The sequence below is a fragment of the Moschus berezovskii genome, chromosome 14 (assembly GCF_049115385.1).
Source record: "Moschus berezovskii isolate FMDL1 chromosome 14, NW_MosBer_1.0, whole genome shotgun sequence".
NCBI lineage: Eukaryota > Metazoa > Chordata > Mammalia > Artiodactyla > Moschidae > Moschus > Moschus berezovskii.
In genome coordinates, this window is record NC_142473.1 from 35,719,664 (window position 1) to 35,739,468 (window position 19,805).

Below are 19,805 nucleotides of genomic sequence, written 5' to 3' on the forward strand. Positions count from 1 at the left end.
TCTGTTAAAACATGAGACCGGGGACTTCCCCAGTGGTGCAGTAGTTAAGACTTTGTCTTCCAATGCAGGGGGTTTGGGTTCAATCCCTGATTGGGAGGCTAAGGTCCCACGTGCCTCATGGCTGAAAAACCAGAGCATGAAACAACAGAAGGAATATTGTAGCAAATTCAGTAAAGACTTTAAAGTGGGGACCAGGCTCCAGATGAAGCTAAGTGGCACATAATTGAGAACACCATGGGACTTTGACCTCCCTCACTCAAAACGTTCCATTTCTATTCACCACGTTAACTTGCTTCCTGGAATTAGTCTTCAAATTTTGGTTCTTTCTGAACTGCAGCCCTTGGAATTAATTAATTACTCCTCTTTCCCCTAGTCACCACTTCCAAAATATACAGTGTTATTTTCACGTGATTTTTTCATAGAAACCAGTCCTGAGCCACCTTTTCATGGACCATGGATCCATTTAACTCTGTGTGTATGGAGATGGAGATTGGCAGAGATGACCAGGAGTAGGAAAATAAAAACACTGTGAGTCGGCAGCCATATTTTGTTTTCCAAAGCTGATACAAACCCAGCTTTCCAAGGACCTGATTTCCTGGAATGACTTGAGTATAGTGCTAACCAGAGGCAGGAGGATGGACAGGATGACTTTTGTGAGTCACTCTTACAAACTGAGAATTAGGGATGCAGTGTCTTCTAGAAGGTTCAGGGACTCCAGTCTCCAACTTCTCGAAGTTCCTGCAGGTCTCACCAGTTGCTGGGAGTATATGATGTCTCTCTTTGATCTCCTGTGCTGCCCCCTTGCCTGCAGAAGCCCCCTACCCCACCCCACAGCAGGCACATCTGCCATCTTCCATGGTGGTCTGGCTGGGGTGGTCCAGTGTTTGTGACTCTAGAACGTGCTTCGGCTGCATCACTGAGTAGTGTAAAGGCAGCTACACTTGTTATCTTGGCGCTCGTAGCCAGAAGACCAGGAAGTGTCTATTGCTTTGATGCAACTTTAGCAGACCTGCTGGGATCTGCTCCCCCTCCAGATCACTTCTCCCACTTCCAAAGCAAAGAACAATAGTAAATCCCCAAAACATGCTGTCAGATGATGGTCTGTGTTGCCATTGCCTGCACGCAGCCTTGGAGGAACAGTGAGGGGGGAGTCATGAACAGGTCCATGGACAGGGCCCCCCACCCCCATATCTGTGTTCTGTCCCCCATTCCCCTTTGCATGAGCCTTTGGCACAGCTCAGGTCCCACCTGCGCTAATGAGAACACCCTTTAAGGCTCAGACAGGTTGCTGGTCAGGGAAGTCGCTCAGAGAGCGCAGTGATTGCTACTGTTGAATGCGTTTTCCATCCAAGGAGGGAGTTTATCATAAATATGCAGATCCTTTGAAGCTGCCTCAGTGGGTCCCGGCTCAGCCACACAGGAGTGGGGATTGATGGCTAGAAATCAGCTGCCTTGCTTGCTGCAAGGATGGACCTGACAAGAAGGCTGGATGGGTGGCTGCTTGGCAGGCCATTCCCCGCGACTTGGCCTTTGATGAGGAAATTCTGAGGCAGCAGGTTCTCCAGAGGACAGAGAGGAGATAGAGATCGGTGGTTTGGGGGCTGCTTTGAAGGTTCCGGAGAAGTCACTTTTCCCTTTTAATGAAGGGGCTGGGAGAAGGGGAATTGGCGAGAGGTTTAAAACAGTTGTCAACATCTCCTAGCACTTTATAAATTCTTAGGGTTGGAGGAGAAGTGAAGGGTTATCAAGTCCAACTTTCCCACTAGAGGAGGCTTAGGAAACATCAGTCCTGGGCTGAAAACCCCACGGTGGCCCCCGTTTGCTTTCAGGGTAAATGGCAGCTTCACAGCAAGCCTGTCACGCACTGGGCCCTGCCTGCTGGGAGCCTCCTCCTGCACAACCCCCACCCACCGCTCTGACGCCTCGCCCTAGTGACTGCACAACAGACCCGGCTGTCTCCCGCGCATGCGCCCTCAATCCCATTTCTCACTCGGCTACTCCTGCCGACACCAGAGCTCAGATCACAGAGCCCCTTCTCAGAGAGTCTTCTTAAATTAATTAATTAATCTATCAATTAATGTATTTAGTTTGGGCTGCACTGAGTCTTATTGCTGCCCACAGGCGTTCTCTAGTTGCGGCAGGTAGGGGCTCCTCTGTAGTTGCGGTGCTCGGACTTCTGCTGCGGTGGCTTCATTTGTTGCGGGGCACAGACTCAGTGTGCTGGCTTCGGTAGCTGTGGTGCACTGTCTTAGTTGCCCCAAAGCATGTCGGATCTTCCCAGACCAGGGATCGATCTCATGTCCCTGCGTTGGCAGGTGGATTCTTAACCACTGGAGCGCCGGGGAAGCCCTCGGGGAGACTCCAGGCACTCCCTTCACCCGCTCCCTGTGGCTGCCTCTTCCGTAGCACGCTTGGACGGCTGTCACTCCAGGTTTGGGTAGGGACAGGCCTCCTTGGGGACTCCATGACTACAGCTGAGGACCACCCAGCTGGGACTGAGACTCAGCAAGGGCTGGGAAAAAGGACGCATCCGTGAACAAGGGACTAGGGTGTGGGGAGCCCAGGGCTGGGACCTGGGAAGTGTGCAGGGAGCCTGGGGACCTAGGATTTTGTCCAGTGTTCCTCATTTGTTCAAGAGAGATTTCACATGACAAGCCTCTCCATGGGCAGCTGGAATTTGAAAACTGGAGTGGAAGTCCCTCCAATCGTTGATACGTTTCTCCCTTTCCATTTGCTTCTGTTCTCTTAACAGCAGTAGTCCTCTGGTTCATTAGAAGTCTATTAATATTAAGCACCCCCTCCTATGAGGGCATCTGGCGCTCCTGGCCACCCTCACAGTGACTGACAGCCAAGGGGCAGATGAGCTGGCTTCGGGAGGGTGTCACCTGAGGGCCTCCTCTCCTCCCGCCTCCCTGGCCCACGGACTTCTGGCTCTTCCTCCCAAAGCACAGGGTCTTCCTGCTTATCAGCTTTGATGGAAAAGTCACTGACTGCCGATGCTTATTCACACATGAGCCAGCAGACAAATTAGAGCTACTTGAAATTTCAAACAGGGGGCTGCTTTGGGGTAGAGGAATGGGATTTTAAAGGGCTGTGTTTTAAATCTGTTTCTTGTAATATGCCCGATCACGCATCCTGCCTGAACTCAGCCTGGGGAAGTTTGCCAGTTCTGAGTGACAGCTTCCCGCGCCTCTTCAGCCAACTCGCGCCAGGGAGAGCTGCTAATTTAGTCTCAGGAAGCAGCCCGCATCCCTCAACTCTGATGAGACACAGGGCAGGCTCCAGGCCAGAGGTGTGGGGAGTGCAGGCAGGTGGGCGAAGGGGGATGGAAACTTCAGGGAGGTGAGAAGGAGCTGTGTGCAGGGCGGGCGCTGTGGGATTGTGGAAGGGCTCAGCCCGAGCCCGAGCTCTTGTAGCTCCCAGCGTTCCTCAGTAAAACAGGAATGATGGTCATCATAGTATCTGCTTTATGTGAGTCATCAAATTATGGTGAGAACAGAATGGACTATTTTTCATAGATGTGAGTTGAGGATTCTCCTCTATTGGCACAATTTAGTTCGGGTGTCTTGTGGAGATGTCTATTCCTATATTTCTCTCTCTATGCATGCAGTATTCCTGGAATCTCACTTCTCACCTGCTTCAGGGTGGAGCGAGACGAAGCAGGGCCAAGCCATATGCTCATATGACTCCAGCAGCAACTCCAGGGTCCTGCAAGAGGGCTGCAAGGGCCAGCCTGTGCCAGCCAGGCTTAGTGGAAATGAATTCTGCCAGCTGCCCACCCCCTCCAGGATGGGTTCCCCACAGCCTTCTCCCACCTTTCCCTCTCCTTCTTCCACCCCCAACCTCTGTCCTTCGTCTGCTCCCTCACGCGATGGTATGAGCAGTTCCACTCTGCAGTTTTCGAGTGGGTGTGAAAACGAAAACCGGATGTCACGGCTCTACTCCTGGGAGAATCCCCAGGATGCCTGGAGCCTGTCCAGACAAGAGCTGCTGACAGCACTGCCCTCCCCCACCTGAAAGCTCCCCGTCTTCCTGGAGCTCTGTGAAGCCCAGCTGCACGCCATCTCCCACCCACAGTCTGCGTCTGCCTAGGAGCAGCAACGGACCGTCCTCGGTCCATCCTTGAAAGCTTCCTCTGCCCTCTTGCCTTCTCAGCATTCCCCTGACTCCTGGAGGATGGGACATGATCAGCTTCCTTCAGCCCAGATGCTTCATTAGAACCATTAGTTCAATTGGCATCTGCCGCTCAGAGCTCAAAGCTGTGTGTTATTAGTACAACAGCTTCCCTGAGAAACCTCTCTACCCGGTGAGTTAACAGATGAAGCCAGGCACTCTCCATGCCCTGACTGTGTTGTGTTCGTGGGCAGTAATTTTCTTGTAAAATGAAAAATCTAAAGCATGCCTGAGCTCTCTGATAAATTCTCTCCTCAGCAGCTAATTTGAAATACCTTCCATCTTTGGGAGGCGAAAGAGGGCTGTGAAGCTGTCTTCATGTTTACCATCGCTGTCTTGCACTCACCCCATGCTGGTTTGATTGGGCTTCCCTGATGGCTCAAGCAGTAAAGAATCCATCTGCAAAGCAAGAGACGCAGGAGACTCGGGTACACTCCCTAGGTCAGGAGGATCCCCTGGAGAAGAAAATGGCAATCCATTCCAGTATTCTTGCCTGGGAAATCCCGTGGACAGAGGAGCCTGAGGGGCTACAGTCCATGGGGTCTCAAAGAGTCAGACATGACTGAATGTATACTGACATGCTAGTTTGATGAGCTTCCAAAATGTTTAGAAGAATGTCTGTGAGATTTTTGACCATATAAAGAAAAAGAGGGAGTTGAGATGTAGGTAAAAGAAGTCATCAAAATTAGTATTTCCGTCCAAAGAGAAAAATAATATGAGCATTCTCACTGCCCTACTCAGGGAAATTTATCTTCTGAAACCCTAAGCTAGTTGAAGAGTCTTTTAGATTCCTTAAGAGCATTGCTGAGGAGAGGACCTTAGCCAGAGCCAAGTGGGATGAACCCATCTCTATTCTTGCCCTAGTGAGTACTTATTGGTCACCAGAGTCCCTGGAAAGAGCCACTGTCGATTTGTTCTCTTTGGCAGGATGAGTGTTGAGGGCTAGGCCCAATTCTACTTCATTTTCCAGAGATTGGGGATTCGGGATGGAAGTTCGGTCACATCTTTCCAAGAGCCAAACATTCGAGTGCAGATGAATACAGTTGATCCTCATTTTTTGCAGATTCCATATTTGCAAATCTGTCTATTCACTAAAATATATTTGTAACCCCAATGCAATCTTTCCCAGGTGGCTCAGTGGTAAAGAATCTGCCTGCCAATGCAGGAGATGAGGGTTTGATCTCTGGGTCAGGAAGATCCCCTGGAAAAGGAAATGGCATCCTACTCCAGTATTCTTGCCTGGGAAATCCCATGGACAGTGGAGCCTGGCAGGCTACAGTCCATGGGTCGCAAAGAGTCGGACAAAAGCAACAACCCCAATGTAGTGCTCATGGTGCTTTCACAGATGTGTGTGTGGCAGGGAGAAATTTGAGTGGGTCACCTGGCATATTCCCAGCAGGGGTCCAACACGGCAATGCTCTGCCTTCTTCTTTGGGCTCATACTATAAACAAGGATTTTTTTTTTTCATAGTCTCTACTGTGTCACATCTTTCACCTTTTTGTGCTTTTTCTTGGTGATTTTGCTATTTAAAATGACCCCTGCACTTACTGCCAAAGTGCTGTCTAGTGTTCCTAAGTGCAAGAAAGCTGCAATGCACCTTACAGAGAAAATACAGGCATTAGAACAACATTGTTCAGGCATGACATTTAGTGCTGTTGTTCAATGTTAATGAATCAGCAGTATGTATTAAGTAAGGTGTCTACCAGCAGAAACACACATACATCGAGATTATGTGTTAATTGGTTGTTGGAAATCTTGTGACCAGAGGCTCATAGGACCCTAGCCCTGTTTTTCCCTTAGGAGAAATGGTTCTGTATCCCTAATTCAGTGTTTGTGGTAATGTTATAGAACACAAATACCATGAATTATGAGAACCGAACATGAGTTCAGCCAGGAGAGAAGACCAGAAAGGAGCAAGCTCGTGAATGGCTGAAGTTTTCCTACAGTGACTCTGTCTTTCTGCGTTCATTACCCGATACTCCCGTTCTCCTATTTTCCCCCAACATCCAAGGACCTCATCTGTCCCCTGATACCCCGTCCTTGCTCCTGACTCCCCTGATGTAGAAATGGGATCGAGATCCCACACTCTTGAGGCCAAAAGGATTAATAAGACCCTCTAGACCAGTGTGCTAGTCAAATGCTTGGATTCTTGCAAATGTGTTCTCATAAAACAGAGTCTGTGCTTGAATCCTCCAGTGCATTCAAGGAACTCACTACCCATAGAGACAGCATATTCCATCTTAGAAAGGTGTCACCATTAGAAAGTTTCTCCATCTTTTGGGTAGAAATCTTTTTTTTTTTCTGAAGCCTCTCCCTTTTGTCCTTAATTCCATTTCTTGGGTCCACACATCTCATCCATCCTTCCCATGACTGCCTTTACTTGTTCCTTCTAGAATGTGATTTCAGTCAATGTTAATGAATCAACAGTATGTATTAAATAAAATACCTATCAGCAGAAACACACATAAATCGAGGTTATGTGTTAATTGGTTGATCAAAATGTGACTGGAAACTCATAGGAACATAACCCTGTTTTTTCCTTAGGAGAAATGGTTCAGTCTCCCTAATTCAGTGTTTGTGGCAACGTTAGAACAAAACTACCATGAATAATGAGAACCAACTGTAATAAGTTCGGCCAAGAGGGAAGATGTGTGCTTGGAACACACTCCAGTTAGTCTGCTGCTGCTGCTGCTGCTAAGTCGCTTCAGTCATGTCCGACTCTGTGCGACCCCATAGACAGCAGCCGACCAGGCTCCGCCGTCCCTGGGATTAGTCTATGCTCCACTAAAAGGGTGGTGTCGGGAACAATATGCAATATTTGAGGTGTAAGTAAGTAGTGTGTGCAGCTGACTGGCTCAATAAATAGCTGTTGAATTGAATAATAGTGTGTTAACATTTTGATACTTATTTCCATGTTGACCAGCTCTCAGACCATGCTCTCTAATGAAAGGATGCCAGGCATGAGCCGCAGGGCTCAGAGAGAGCCGATTCCTGGCAGGTGGGAGAGCAGCCTTCCTGACATCCTCCTCATAGGTGACCACCTGCTTTATTTTCATACCTGGACAGCCAGGGTTCCAGTTCTCTTCTACAATCACCTTTCCAGGCCTCTTTGTGTTGTACCTCTCAGGACTGTCTCTTCCTGGCATTCCCCCAAAGCCCTTTGAAAAATTATGCTGCATTATACACCTACCTGGAACTTTCAGGAATTCATGTTTGAGCTGGAAGGAGCTAGACTAGAGCCTTCTTTTATAAGTAAGATGACTAAAGACTAAAAAGAAGGGACTTGCTGAAAGAAAGTTCATAATTCAATTTGACACACATTTATTGAGCACCCAGGCGCTGTTCTGGGAGCTGGAGCTCCAAAGAGGAATTTATTAATGCAATTGTCAAATATTTACTAAGTGCTGATTCCACGCTGGGCATTGGGGATATGTGAGGAATAAAATAGAGTCCCATTAGTCATAGAATGGCTTTTGTAGTGCAAGAAATAGACTTGAAACAAATAATTACCTAAATAATTATACAAAATAAATAATTATCTAAATAATTATACAATGAGTGCTCTAAAGGAGAAGTTCAGAGCTTCATACCTGAGTGTCTGTGATGGTGAATGAGAGGTTGGGAAGGCCCTGCCCAAGGGGGTGACATTCAGGCAGAAGGCTATGGATGGCTGGGCATCCACAGAGGAAGGGGGCTCTGGTGAGCCCAAACAAGGGCTCCCAGAACTAGTGGTCACATGTGGGATTCAGAGATCAGAGCCAGTTGATGGCAGAGCCATGTCAGGAAGCCAGAACTCCTGATGCTATACTTTTTCCATGAACCCGTCTGTCCCCTTCCTCAAGCTTTATTTAAATATCCTCTCATAAATATGTAAGTCAGAACCAAAGGCAAGGAAAAGCAAAGGCTGACTCCAGGAATGTGGACTCTCAGCCAGGAAAACTTTACAACAAATACCAATCAATAAGGAATAGCAAGGAAAAGGTTTTCCAAATGTTTAACTACACATCCACAGCCCAGGAAAATTAATATCTTGGGGGCAGTGCAGCAGAGTGGACCTGCCTGGGTTTAAATCTGCATGAACTATGGAACTTTGGACAAGAAATCTAACCTCTTTGAATTTCTGTTTTCTAATCTGTAAAATGGGATGATAGTAGTACCTTCGTCATAGTGTAGTTGGGAAGATTAAATAACAAATGTAAAGCATTTAGTCCCATATGTGGCATTCAGCACGTGCTCCAAGGGCTTCCCTGATGACTCAGTGGCAAAGAACACACCTGCCAAAGCAGGAGATGCAGGTTCAACCCCTGGGTTGGGAAGATCCCTTGGAGAAGGAAATGGCAACCCACTCCAGTAGTCTTGCCTAGGAAATCTCATGGACAGAGGATCCTGGCTGCAGTCCATGGGGTTGCAAAAGAGGCGGACACGACTTAGTGACTAAACAACAACATGCTCAAAAGGATCAGCTTGCATACTTGTCATAGTCCTGCAGCTGAAAGTGACTGAGATGGGAGTTCATTATTGCCAGAAATGTGTTTTGTTGAGTATCAGTTGTGTTCCAGGTACTCTGCTAGGGGCTGACTATAGAGCAGTGAACAGGCAAAGTGTCTGAACCCCCTGTGCCGGGCCCTCTTGTCCTTTTTGAGCATCATTTGCATTTTGGTTGTAAATCCAGGACATACATTAACACCCACCCCCACATAATTGAAGCTAAATCTTATGAAACAGTAGTTGCCCATGCTGTGTGGGATGCACTCTGCTCTGTTCTAGATATATATTTCATTTTTAAAATGCAGGTCTTGACCCACTAAATTGATTTCCTAACCTACTAATGGGTAGCAGCCACAGTGGAACAAAACACTGCCTTAGACCAACTCAGCTGAAGGCTTCATCAGCCCAGAAAGAGCTCATCTGATGTGAAGTCTTTCCATCTTTCCTCAGGATTGTTTTTGATCTCTTACCTTTGCTATTTGCCACTGTTGTCCTTTGATCCTGGGTTTTTACAGTATTTTGCATGTAAGCACATATTTTGTGCTAGAAGAATATTTTGGCTGGGAGAACGAGATCGTCAGCCAACATCAATAACTTCCTTTGTTCCCCAGATCACCCTGCTCAGGCAAGGGACCTCTGATCCAGTCTCCTATGTGAACTGAAGTTTTATGACTGGAGATACTGGATTTAAATTCGGTAAAGATTTTACTTCTTCATGCCAGGGGTTCACCATGGAGGCTTCCATTACAAATCTTTTAACTGGTCACGTATCAAGGCCCAGACCTACACTATAGACACTCCAAACTATAACTTAGTCTCAATTCCTCCCCTGGTGGTTCACATCAGACCGTCACTTTTCCTGCCTGTATGTTGAAATTAGTTCTCTGTACTCAAGGAGACACTAATACATTATTGTATATATTCTTCCTAGTGAAAGCTTCAACTTTGAACCCTGAAGCTGAGGCTAAAAAAGTGAATCATGTGTTATGACATCCAACCTTGGATGGCCCTAGAAAACAAGGATCTGGAAGAAAGAGCTTATGTTTGGATAGGGCTTTAAACTTTTGTGATTGCCTTATATCATCCCAGTAAGAGGAGAAGGGCCTTATCTTATAGGTAGCAAAATTGACTTCCCAGGGCCACATAGCACATGACAGGGCAGAACTTGACTTCTGGTCAGCTGCATTTCTTCCAGATAGACTGTAGTGCTATTAAGTTCCCATGGCTTATTATCACTCATCAAAAGCCATCATGGCTTTCCAGATGGCGCAGTGGCAAAGAATCCATCTGCCAATGCAGGAGAAAGACGAGGGTTTGATCCTTGGATCCAGAGAATCCCCTGCAGTAAGAAATGGCAACCCACTCCGGTATCCTTGCTTGGAAAATTCCATGTACAGAGGAGTCTGGTAGGCTACAGTCCATGGGGTTGCAAAGAATCGAACTTGACTGACTGAGCATACACAAAAGCCATGACACACACAGCTCAGTTGACTGGGAACAGTATTGCTGTACTATGGGTAGGCCAATTCATTTATTTCCATTTTGCAGCTAAGGAAGATTCAGAGAGGTTAAGTGACTTGCTCACGGTCACACAGCTTATGCATGGCAGAGGAGTTAAAAAAATGCGGGTCTTCTGGTGCCCTCCCCTTGTGACCACCTATGCTCAGTCCTGAAGAAACTACCCTGTACCTTGGTCAAGATCACTCTTGTGGATTCTTGCACAGAATCCCTTCAGGGCTGTAATCTCTGAAGAATGAGTTCACGGTGATGAAAGAGGTGTGTGAGAAGGCCCAGGACTTAAGGTCAGGGTAGCCTGCCTCTGTCCTAACCCAACCAGATGGTGGAGCAGTAAATAGAACCCAAGTTTTAATTCCAGTTTCATCCCATGTTAACTGTGATCCTCAGCAAGTTTGATGTCTCTGAGTCTCACTTTCATTCATTCATTCAGCCAGATGAATTCATTTATTTCATGCATTCATTCTTTCAACAAACACTTGTCTGAAGTGCTTACATTTCTCAGATGGGAATGCTAACAGAGTTGTTATGCAGGATCAAGGGAATCTGTGTAATTAAATCACGTGGCTGAGTGCCCGGTGTGCAAAGGTGATCAGTAAGTGTTTGCAAACTCTTGACTGTGGAGCAGAAGAACTTGCCCGGCCTTGGAGCTGTGTCAGCCTGTCTAGAAACTGGATCCTGAGTGCAAAGAACAATCTTCTAAACGCACACGAAATATTAAATGTTACAGAGCCGTGTGCATACTCATGGAGGCAGGCACAGTTGTGAGGAAACCCTGCAGGGCTTTAAAAATGAATCCCTTTTTACCTATTGGGGAGAGAACAAAGCAGCAAAATGACAGCCTCTAGTGATTCAAGTTGGGAGGGAGCAGGAGGGCTTGGGAGCTGGAGGCGTATGGCTTCTCTGGGCAGGACTTAGAGCGGACCAGAGAGAAAGACAGGCAGTGAATGATGGGCTCATTAGTGAATGTATAATGACAGCCTGAGACAGATGCTCTAAAGGAAAAGAATGTGGTTCTGGGAGAAGTTTGACTTTGGGAGTTAAAAGAAAGCCTTCCTAGAGGTAGTGATTTCTAAATTGAGGCCTGAGGGGTTAACAGATAAACTAGATCAAAGTTTGAAAAACTTCTCTTGGAAACAGCCCCAGAGGGTAAAAATTTAGACTTTACAGCTTTACTGTTGTAGATGAATGTCGTCACAGACGGTACATCAATGAACGGGTGTGACTGTGTTCCAATAAAACGTTATTTTCTGAAACAGGCAGTGAGCCGAATTCGGCTCACAGTCTGTGGTCTGCCAACCCCTGAACTAGCCGAAATGGGGCTGCGGGCAGGGGGTCGGGCAGCATGGAGAGTCCCAGAGAGGGAATGGCAGGCACAGAAACCCTGACAGGGAGAAGCTTATTGCACTTGAACTGGAAGGTTTGCCTGGAGCACAGATAAGGCCGGAAAAGAGGATATGAGACAAACGTGGAGGGTGGGCAGAGGCCAGGCCTTGTAGGGCCCGGTGGGTGTGGAGGGCTTAGTATTAAGGACCCTGCTCTTTATCCTTAAGAGTTGAAGGGTCTCAGCAGAGGCCAGTGTGACCATAGTTGAGGCTTTGTAGAGATGACTGGCTGCTGAAAAGTGTCTAACAGAACAAACAGAGGCCTTGGAGGTTCCCAGTCCCAGCCAAGTTCATTGGGAGCTTGGATGAGGATGGAAGGTGGGAAGTATGAGACTTGGAGAAATTAAGTGACTTGCCCTGTGGTCACGGTGCTGGATGCTAATGCTGATCTCCAGACTCCACCACCTCCAGCGCTTTCAGAAAGCATCAGGGGACACCTGGGGTCAGGGATCCTGGACAAGCATTTCCCATGATGCCTAGCTGAGGGAGTGACCAGCTTGCTTATGCTGACCCGGGGTCATGCAGCAGACCAAAAGCAGGTCTCTGACACTCATTCAAGTGTATGGCAGTCGCCTCTCTGAGGGGCTGTGGGTTGCCCTTATCAGTGTCACAGAGTCTGTTCACTAAAGGCCCTAGGCCCCATCAGACCTTATCTCTGCTTTTCATACAGCAGTTCTTTCAAGCTTGGTCCCTTGGTTGCTCAGCCAGGGATCTTAAACACAGCTGCTGGAAGGACAGAGCCTCTTCGAGACAGCTATCCTGATAGCAGTCAGAAATGACAGTTCACCATGAGAAAAGAGATACTATGAAAAGCAGACAAATTAACTTTTGAAAATACAGAAAATGAGGGTGAGAGGCCACCACATTTCAGAAACCAATAAGCAGCGCTGTATCACAGAGCAGGGTAATAATTGCCTTCACAAGGATGACACTGCATTAAGGTAAGACATGCACCCTGTTTAAGAGGACAGCAGAAAGTCTTAATATAATTCCCTTGGAAAGAATTTTGGGTAATACTTTCAGATAAATAATTAACCCCCCCAAATTTTAGTGCTTAAAGGAGCAAGATTGGTATTAATTTATATGGATTCTTTGTCCTTTGGGGAAATTGGGTAAATGATACTTTCTGTGCACTTGCAGACACATCCCATATCATATTTTGGGACATCCCATAATATCCCATGATATCCCATATGATATCAATTTTCATATTTGATGAAGTACTTCTAGTTCCTTCAAAGAGCATAGAATCAGTAGCGAGAAGGGATATACTTTTTTTTTTTTTTAATATCATGAGCTCAATAAAGCAGCACATTGGCCTTGTTTTGAGTCCTGGTTTTTTTCCCACGTCTCAGCTTTGGGATTCAGATAAATTATTACCTTATGCAGAGGTCACTTTCCTTACTCATAAGTAGAGTGGCAGTGAGATTCGTAGACACAAATGGGCGCCCATCCCAGGACCTGAGTCTGGTGCCACCAGTGATGTCCTAGAACCAGCCCGCCCAGCTAGCCAGAGCTCCCCTCTCCCCAGTTATACACTTTTCTTCCCAACTCAGTGTCCCATGATTACATGTTGGTAGCTTGAAATCAGCCTCAGTGGGAGTGTTTGCATCAATGAAATGGCCAAATAAGACCTTTATTTATTTATGAAGTATGCAGGATCTAGTTTCCTGACCAGGGATCGAACCCAGGCCCCCTGCAGCCCGCCAGGCTCCTCTGTGCATGGTATTCTCCAGGCTCCTCTGAATACTGGAGTGAGCTGCCATGCCCTTCTCCAGGGGATATTCCTGACCCAGGGCTCAAACCCAGGTCTCCTGTATTGCAAGCAGATTCTTTACCATCTGAGCCACCAGGGAGACCCTGGTCTAATCTCGTAACCCAAAGTCTACTGTGCAAAGTGTGGGGCACAGAAGAGATCCCACCTTCTGTCTCAAACGATGACATTACAAATTAAATGAATGCTTCCCTAGCACTCTGCAAGTGTATTATCTCCTTTAATCTCCTTACAAACCCTTAGGAGGTGATCACTACTATTTTAACACCCATTTTATAGATGAGGAAAACAGGCTCAGAGGGACTAAGTAACTCACCCAGGGTCACACAGCTCAGAAGCAGAGAAGTCAAGTTCAACTCAGGTCCTCTAACACTGGGGCTGTTGCATGCATAGTGCAGACTGTGGGATGCTCAGTGGTGAGTGGAGGCTGAATCAGAATGCCCAGCTGTGCGCCTCCTGGACTACATCGGCCCAGGGGGATGTCATTTTCCTACCTGCCTGAAGGTGCTGTATAGGTTTGCAGTGGTGGTATCCAAGTCCATACCCTCTCCTCCCTTCCTTGCAGCTCCTGGGGTCGCTAGTGGGAAAGCAGAGCAAGTGGGAGAGAGAAAGTGCAGAGAGAGAGCCCCAGAAAGACATTATTTGCAGCATAATCAAGCTGGCACATGTGGACATGTGGAAGAGGCTTACAAAGCAGCTGTTCCTGCAGGAGGTTTGGGGCAGGTGTCAGCAGGGTGAAGCAAGGGAGTTTGGCTGGAGGCAGAGCCGCAGATTGTCAGTGATGAGAGCTGTAGCTCCTGCCCACCCCTGGCATGTGTGTGGCATGGACGGTGCCCAGTGGGTGGGGCAATTAGCCTGTATCCTCTGCCTCTCGCGCTCCCTCCCACTGCCTTTCTGCAATTAGATTGTTCGGCGTAGTAGCTGCCAAGCTGCTTTGTTGGATCTGATGAGTTTATTAATTTCTTGGGGGCTAATGAGAGGGTTGGGGGGGAGATTCATTTCCTGACTGGAGCTTGGGGGTAGTACATTTCCTTGCCATGTCCCCAGAGTTGGGGGGTAGCAGGGGACATGGCTCAGGCTGTCAGATCTGGCTCTGGGTAAGTCATTTATATCCCTAGGTTTTGTGCGAACCTATCTCGTGGCTTGGGTCAGACAGGGAGTCCGGGGCTATATCAGGTGGTTAGTGAGAACTGGGTCTCCTGAGAACAATGAGGGTACGAAACTAGTCGGGGAGGGGTGAGGCCTTGCTGGTCCTGTCTGTGTGAAGTGTATCCTTAGGGGACAGGACTCTGAGAAGTTCAGTCCTGTCCCAAACATTCAGATGCTGACATCCAGACTAATTGTTTTCTAGGTCTTTCTGTTCAAATCTGGCCCTTCTGATCCTAGGAGGTCACCAGGAGCCAGTTCTAGCCATCTTGAAGATAGGGAAGCAGACTCATTTCACTTGCTTTTGTGGATATAAAAACCCAGGAGAGAAAAAAGCTGTGTCCCCGGTTCTTGCTGTATGGCTGAGGTTGGCCAGGCTGCTTACATAAAGGAGGCATTAGCATCCCCACCCCAGAGACAGCAGCGGACACGAGAAAGGTCTTGGATTCAGGAGTCAGACAGCTCTGGGTTCAAGATCATGCATCACCTGCTAACTAAGTGACTTTGTTGTTGTTTAGTCGCTAACTTGTGTCTGACTCTTTGAAACCCCATGGACTATAGCCCACCAGGCTCCTCTGTCCATGGGATTCTCCAGGCAAGAATACTGGAGTGCCTTGCCATTTCCTTCTTCAGGGGATCATCTGACCCAGGGATCGAACCCCCATCTCCTACATTGGCTGGCAAGTTCTTAACCACTGAGCCTCCACCTTAGGCAGGTCATTAAACCTCTGCGCTCTAGTTTCCTTGTAAATAAAATGAACACACTGTCACTACTCCACGAGGTTGCTGGGAAAATTAAAACAGCTGATAGAGCTCATTCAGCGCAAGAGGTGTCTGGTAACTCTTGTTCCCTTTCCCCCTTCACTTGAAAATCTTGTGGTTCATCCTTCATCTTCCCCAACTCTCTCCCCAGCAGAGAGAGGGGCGGGGTCCAGGTGGCTCAGGCTGTGCCCTGACCCGGCTGATCCCTCCAGGGGGCACTTCAGGGAGCCAGAGGAGGCTCACCTGTCTCCTGCTCTTGCCTCACCAACAGGAACACCCAGCCTGTGTGAGATGATGGTTTCCTCTGCTTCTAAGTACCAGTTCCTGAGCAGGAAACTGGGGTATGAGCCTGAACCAGTCAGCCCCTCCCCCACAGACTAGCGGGGGAGACGGACATGTAACAGAACATGCAGTAGGACGCTGGAAGAACCAGGCGGGAGGCCACGAAGGCATCCTTGGCAAGGCGATCTGGGGCTAAGAGCACAGGGGTGTCTCAGCTGATGGTGAGGTTACCTCAGGAAAGTTGTCGGGTGGGCTTTTTTATCTTGGCCTCAGTTTCTTTATCTAGACGAGGCTTCCCATGTGGATATGCAGGAGACACTGCTTGTAAACTAAAATGATCAGGAGCTCGCGCGGTACCTATCTGCCTTTGTAGAGGTGGAGACACCAGTGGCATCCTTGCTGAAGCTTGCAGAGGGGTTTTTGGTCATCGCTCCTTTTTTTTAAAAAAAAAAAAAATTTTTTTCTCTTTTGTTTATTTGTATATTTATTTCTGGTTGTGCTGGGTCTTTGTTGCTCCGAATGGAATTTCTCTAGTTGCAGCGATCGGGGGCTACTGTTCATGACGGCATGTGGGCTTCCCAATGTGGGGCTTCTCTTGCTGCAGAGGACAGGCTCTTGGTGCGGGGGCTTCAGTAGTTGCTGCACATGGGCTCAGTAGTCACAGCTTGCAGGCTCAATAGTAGACTCAGTAGTTATGTCACAAGGGCTTAGTTGCCCCACAACATGTGGGATCTTCTAGGACCAGGGATCGAACTGGTGTCCCCCATATTGCAAGGCAGATTCTTAACCACTGGACCACCAGGGATGCCCCCATCTCTCCTTTGACAGATGAAAAGCACACTTGTAGAGAGTATCAGAGCTCTTGCTGGAACTGGAGGTTTCCAGCCTGGCCCTCCCCCTCTTTAAGCTCCAGACCGTGATGTCAGAGAGATGGTTCCTGCTCCCCGTGACTGTCAGCCTTCTCGGGGTGGGTCCAGAGCCAAAGGTGAGACAAGTCTTTACTGTGGTAGGAGCTCCCACAAGAGGAATCCAGAGCCCAGCTCTGGCGGGTGGAGCCATGTGGCATCCATGGAACCTGTGAGAATTTTCCAGGGAAGCTGCTGCCGGTGCCTGGAGATGCCTGGCAAAGGCGGATGTGTGCATTTCATCGGGTTTCTAGCCAGCTGCCAGCTGACTCTCCTGGCTGCCCACCTCCAACACCCAGCAACAGAAATGGTTTGCCAGGGGATCCAGCTAGTAGAAAGATACTGGTAGCACACACACGTATGTGTAGTTATAAAAAGGGTTCCACTGGGAAAACAAACAAATTCTCTAAAAACCCAATGATGTTGAATTTCGATTTAGGTGACTTTCTTAGAAAGTGGAACTAAGTGGAACTGGTGGAACTAAGTCATGGATTTTTTTCCCCCTCTCTAGTCAAGACAGTGAAGAGGAAGGGAACTAGCAGGTATTGAGTTTCATCTTAAATCTGTTCTCACAATGACCTCATGAAGTTTGTATTATTCCCATTTTACAGATGAGGAAATGTGTTCAGAGAAGTTCAGTCAGTTCTGAGGTGATGCAGTTGAGATCTGAGGTCCTGGGTCTGGCTTAATAATGTAATATCGAACTGGCATATGCGTGATTTCCATTTGTTCTGGGAAGGCAGGGCAAACATTGCCACCCCTGTTTCAGTTCACTGGGGAAATAGAGACTGGGAGGGATTCAGGTAACCTGCCAAGGCTCTCACAGTCAGCAAGTGACTTCACCAAAACTAGAGCCTGGATCTTCCTTCTTATGGCTCATGCATCCATTGAACCATTCAGCATGCATTTATTGAAGAGCTTGAGTAAATGCCACGTGGTAGCCTTGCTGGTTCTTATTTAGATGATGAGGCTTCCTGAAGGCAGGGTAGAGCGAAAGAGCTGTGCCGCTCAGTCCTGCCCCCAGTTAATGCAATTCCCCCGGCTCCCCACACTTCTGGGTGAGAGAACGTCCCTGAACCGCATTCCATTCCTGATTTCTTGTGTCTGATTTTAGTTTTTATAGGAGTATAGTTGCTTTACAATATTGAGTTCATTTCTGCTGTACAGCAAAGTGAACCAGCCGTATGTATCTGTGTGGGCCTATATCTCCTCTTTTTTGGATTTCCTTCCCATTTAGGTCACCTCCATTCCTGATTTCTTGTCCCATTTTCTTCTCCACCTCTCTCTTAAGTCTTGCTTTCCTTCACAGTCTCCCTCCCCTCCCCTGACCCCCCAACCCTAGTAACCCTGTCCCAGTTGAGCCCCTCTGCTCCATGCTCTGCATGGCTGTCTCCTTCTGTGACTTAACCATAGCCCCGCCAGAGGCAGGGGACTGGCCTCTCAACTCCCCCAGCCCTGGAGTCTCGTGGGACCTCAGCACCCCAGCTCCCCAGCCTCCACCTCCCCCCCACCCTTCCCAGCCTCTCTCCTTGGTCTCCTCAGATTGGCCAGTGGCACGTGGCAGACGGCCTCAGCATGGACAGCCGCCTGTACGCCTCCAACATCTCTGACAGCCTCTTCAATACCACCCTGGTCGTCACCACCATCCTGGTAAGCGGGTGCCCCCAGGGCTTTCCAGCTGCTGCTCCCCGGGGTGCCTCCTCCTTCTTGCAGCCTCCCCAGGAACAGAAGATGGGAGCTCTAATCACAGCGCCGAGGCCAATTTATGACAGTGTAATTAAACTCAAGTTGCTGCTTCATATGGAAATGATATCTGATGAGTTCCAAGGCAGCTGGGGAAGCGGGATGGGATGGCGAGACGGCAGTTTGTGGATGTCTCTAACGGGGGCACCCCAACAACCAGGGCAGCTGTGCACGGCCAAGGGCAGGACACCTTAAGACACAGGTGGGAGAAGTCCACCAGGGTGGCCCCAACTCTTTCACGGCAGCCTGCTTTGCTTGGTGCCTGCGTGTAGAAATCGCACCCCTGCCAGTGGACACCTGAACTCAGTGGGTTTTTATGGCCTGAGATTTCTTCATTTCTAAACGATCAAAGGAAAGTTCTCAATCTACAGAGAAAGGGACCATCTGCCTTTTTTATTTGATTCAATTCTCTTCGATGATTACCCAGCCCTTCCCGCTGTGTGTCAGGCACTGTGTTCATTCCTGGGGACACGAAGATGAGTAAGACTCAGTTTCTGTCCTCAAAGAGGCTGTAATTTAGGAGATGGCACGAGTCAAGTGCATTCATGGCCAAAGTCGTTTATTTCTCCCCTCCCCCCACCTCCAACGACATCATGTTTTTAAAGATTTGTCAATTAAACCAACTGCATATTTTAAGTAATAATGAGTTTTCCCCCTTCTTTCACCTCCTTTTAACTAATCAAAAGCCTACTTCCCTGTCTGGCCCAGCGTCTTATCAGCAAGAGATAACCAGTGTGGCTGCATTGATGTAATTCCAGCTCCAAACAGACCCAACTATTAGTGAGTCTGTTCTGCCTTATCGTTGCTAACTGTGCAAAGTCTGGAAATGTGTCCGTTAAGGAAAGGACTTTCTTTTGAAAGATTAGACTTTCAAGATAATGAAAAAGAGTTCAGGGACCTCCATCACTATGTTCATAAACGCCAGGGGCCCAGGAGCCCTGGACTGGAATAACTGATCTACTGTGAGCAGAGCAGGAAAAAAGCCAGGAAATAGGCTCATGCATAGCCCTGCGGGGTTTTAAGGAAGGAGAGGTCCCATCCCACTGGGGAGGTCAGCAAAGCCTTCCAAGAAGAGGGACCTTGAGAATGGGCCTCAAAAGACAGTGAGAAATAAGGAGGTAGAAGTGGACGAAGGAGAGCCTTGTCAGTCTCTCAGGAAATGCAGGAAAGGGCAGCTTGCTAGGACATGGGCATAGGTAGAGAAGGAAGGCCTGAGGCTGGAAAAGTAGGTTGGGTCCACAATGCTTAGGGACTTGAATGCAACTCATGGGTTTTCCCTTCACGTGGTACGAGACAGGGGTCACTGACTACTTCCATTCATTCACTGAGTATTTGGGGGGCACGCCTGTGTTCTTGGCTCAGTTCTGGGTGCTAGGGTATAGACAGAGCTGGGGAAGGGGTGCTGGCCTCACTGAGAAGGGCAGATCTGAGCAGAGACCTGATGGGGGTGAGAGGGAATAGTCACAGCAATGGATGGCGCGGCAAGTCCAGCTCACAGAGTTTTTGCCACCCCGTCTCAGCTCAACCTTAGTTCATCCAAAGCAGTGTGAAAACGTCAGCAGGATGAGGGGGTGATGGTGTCACCTAGAGATCTGGGCATGCCTGGCTGAGCTGGCGCCACACTAAGCGAC

The 19,805-nt window shown here is 48.3% G+C and overlaps 1 protein-coding gene across 7 annotated transcripts in view; it reads left to right on the top strand.

The window, feature by feature from the left end:
* The window catches only part of GRIK4 (glutamate ionotropic receptor kainate type subunit 4), a 392,975-nt gene that overhangs the window by 287,415 nt on the left and 85,755 nt on the right, over positions 1 to 19,805 (top strand). For all 7 annotated transcript variants that reach the window (XM_088843015.1, XM_088843018.1, XM_088843016.1 and 4 more), the window contains one exon: positions 17,974 to 18,081. In XM_088843015.1, the coding sequence (XP_088699141.1) occupies positions 17,974 to 18,081 (108 nt within the window). The remainder of the gene's footprint in view (positions 1 to 17,973; positions 18,082 to 19,805) is intronic.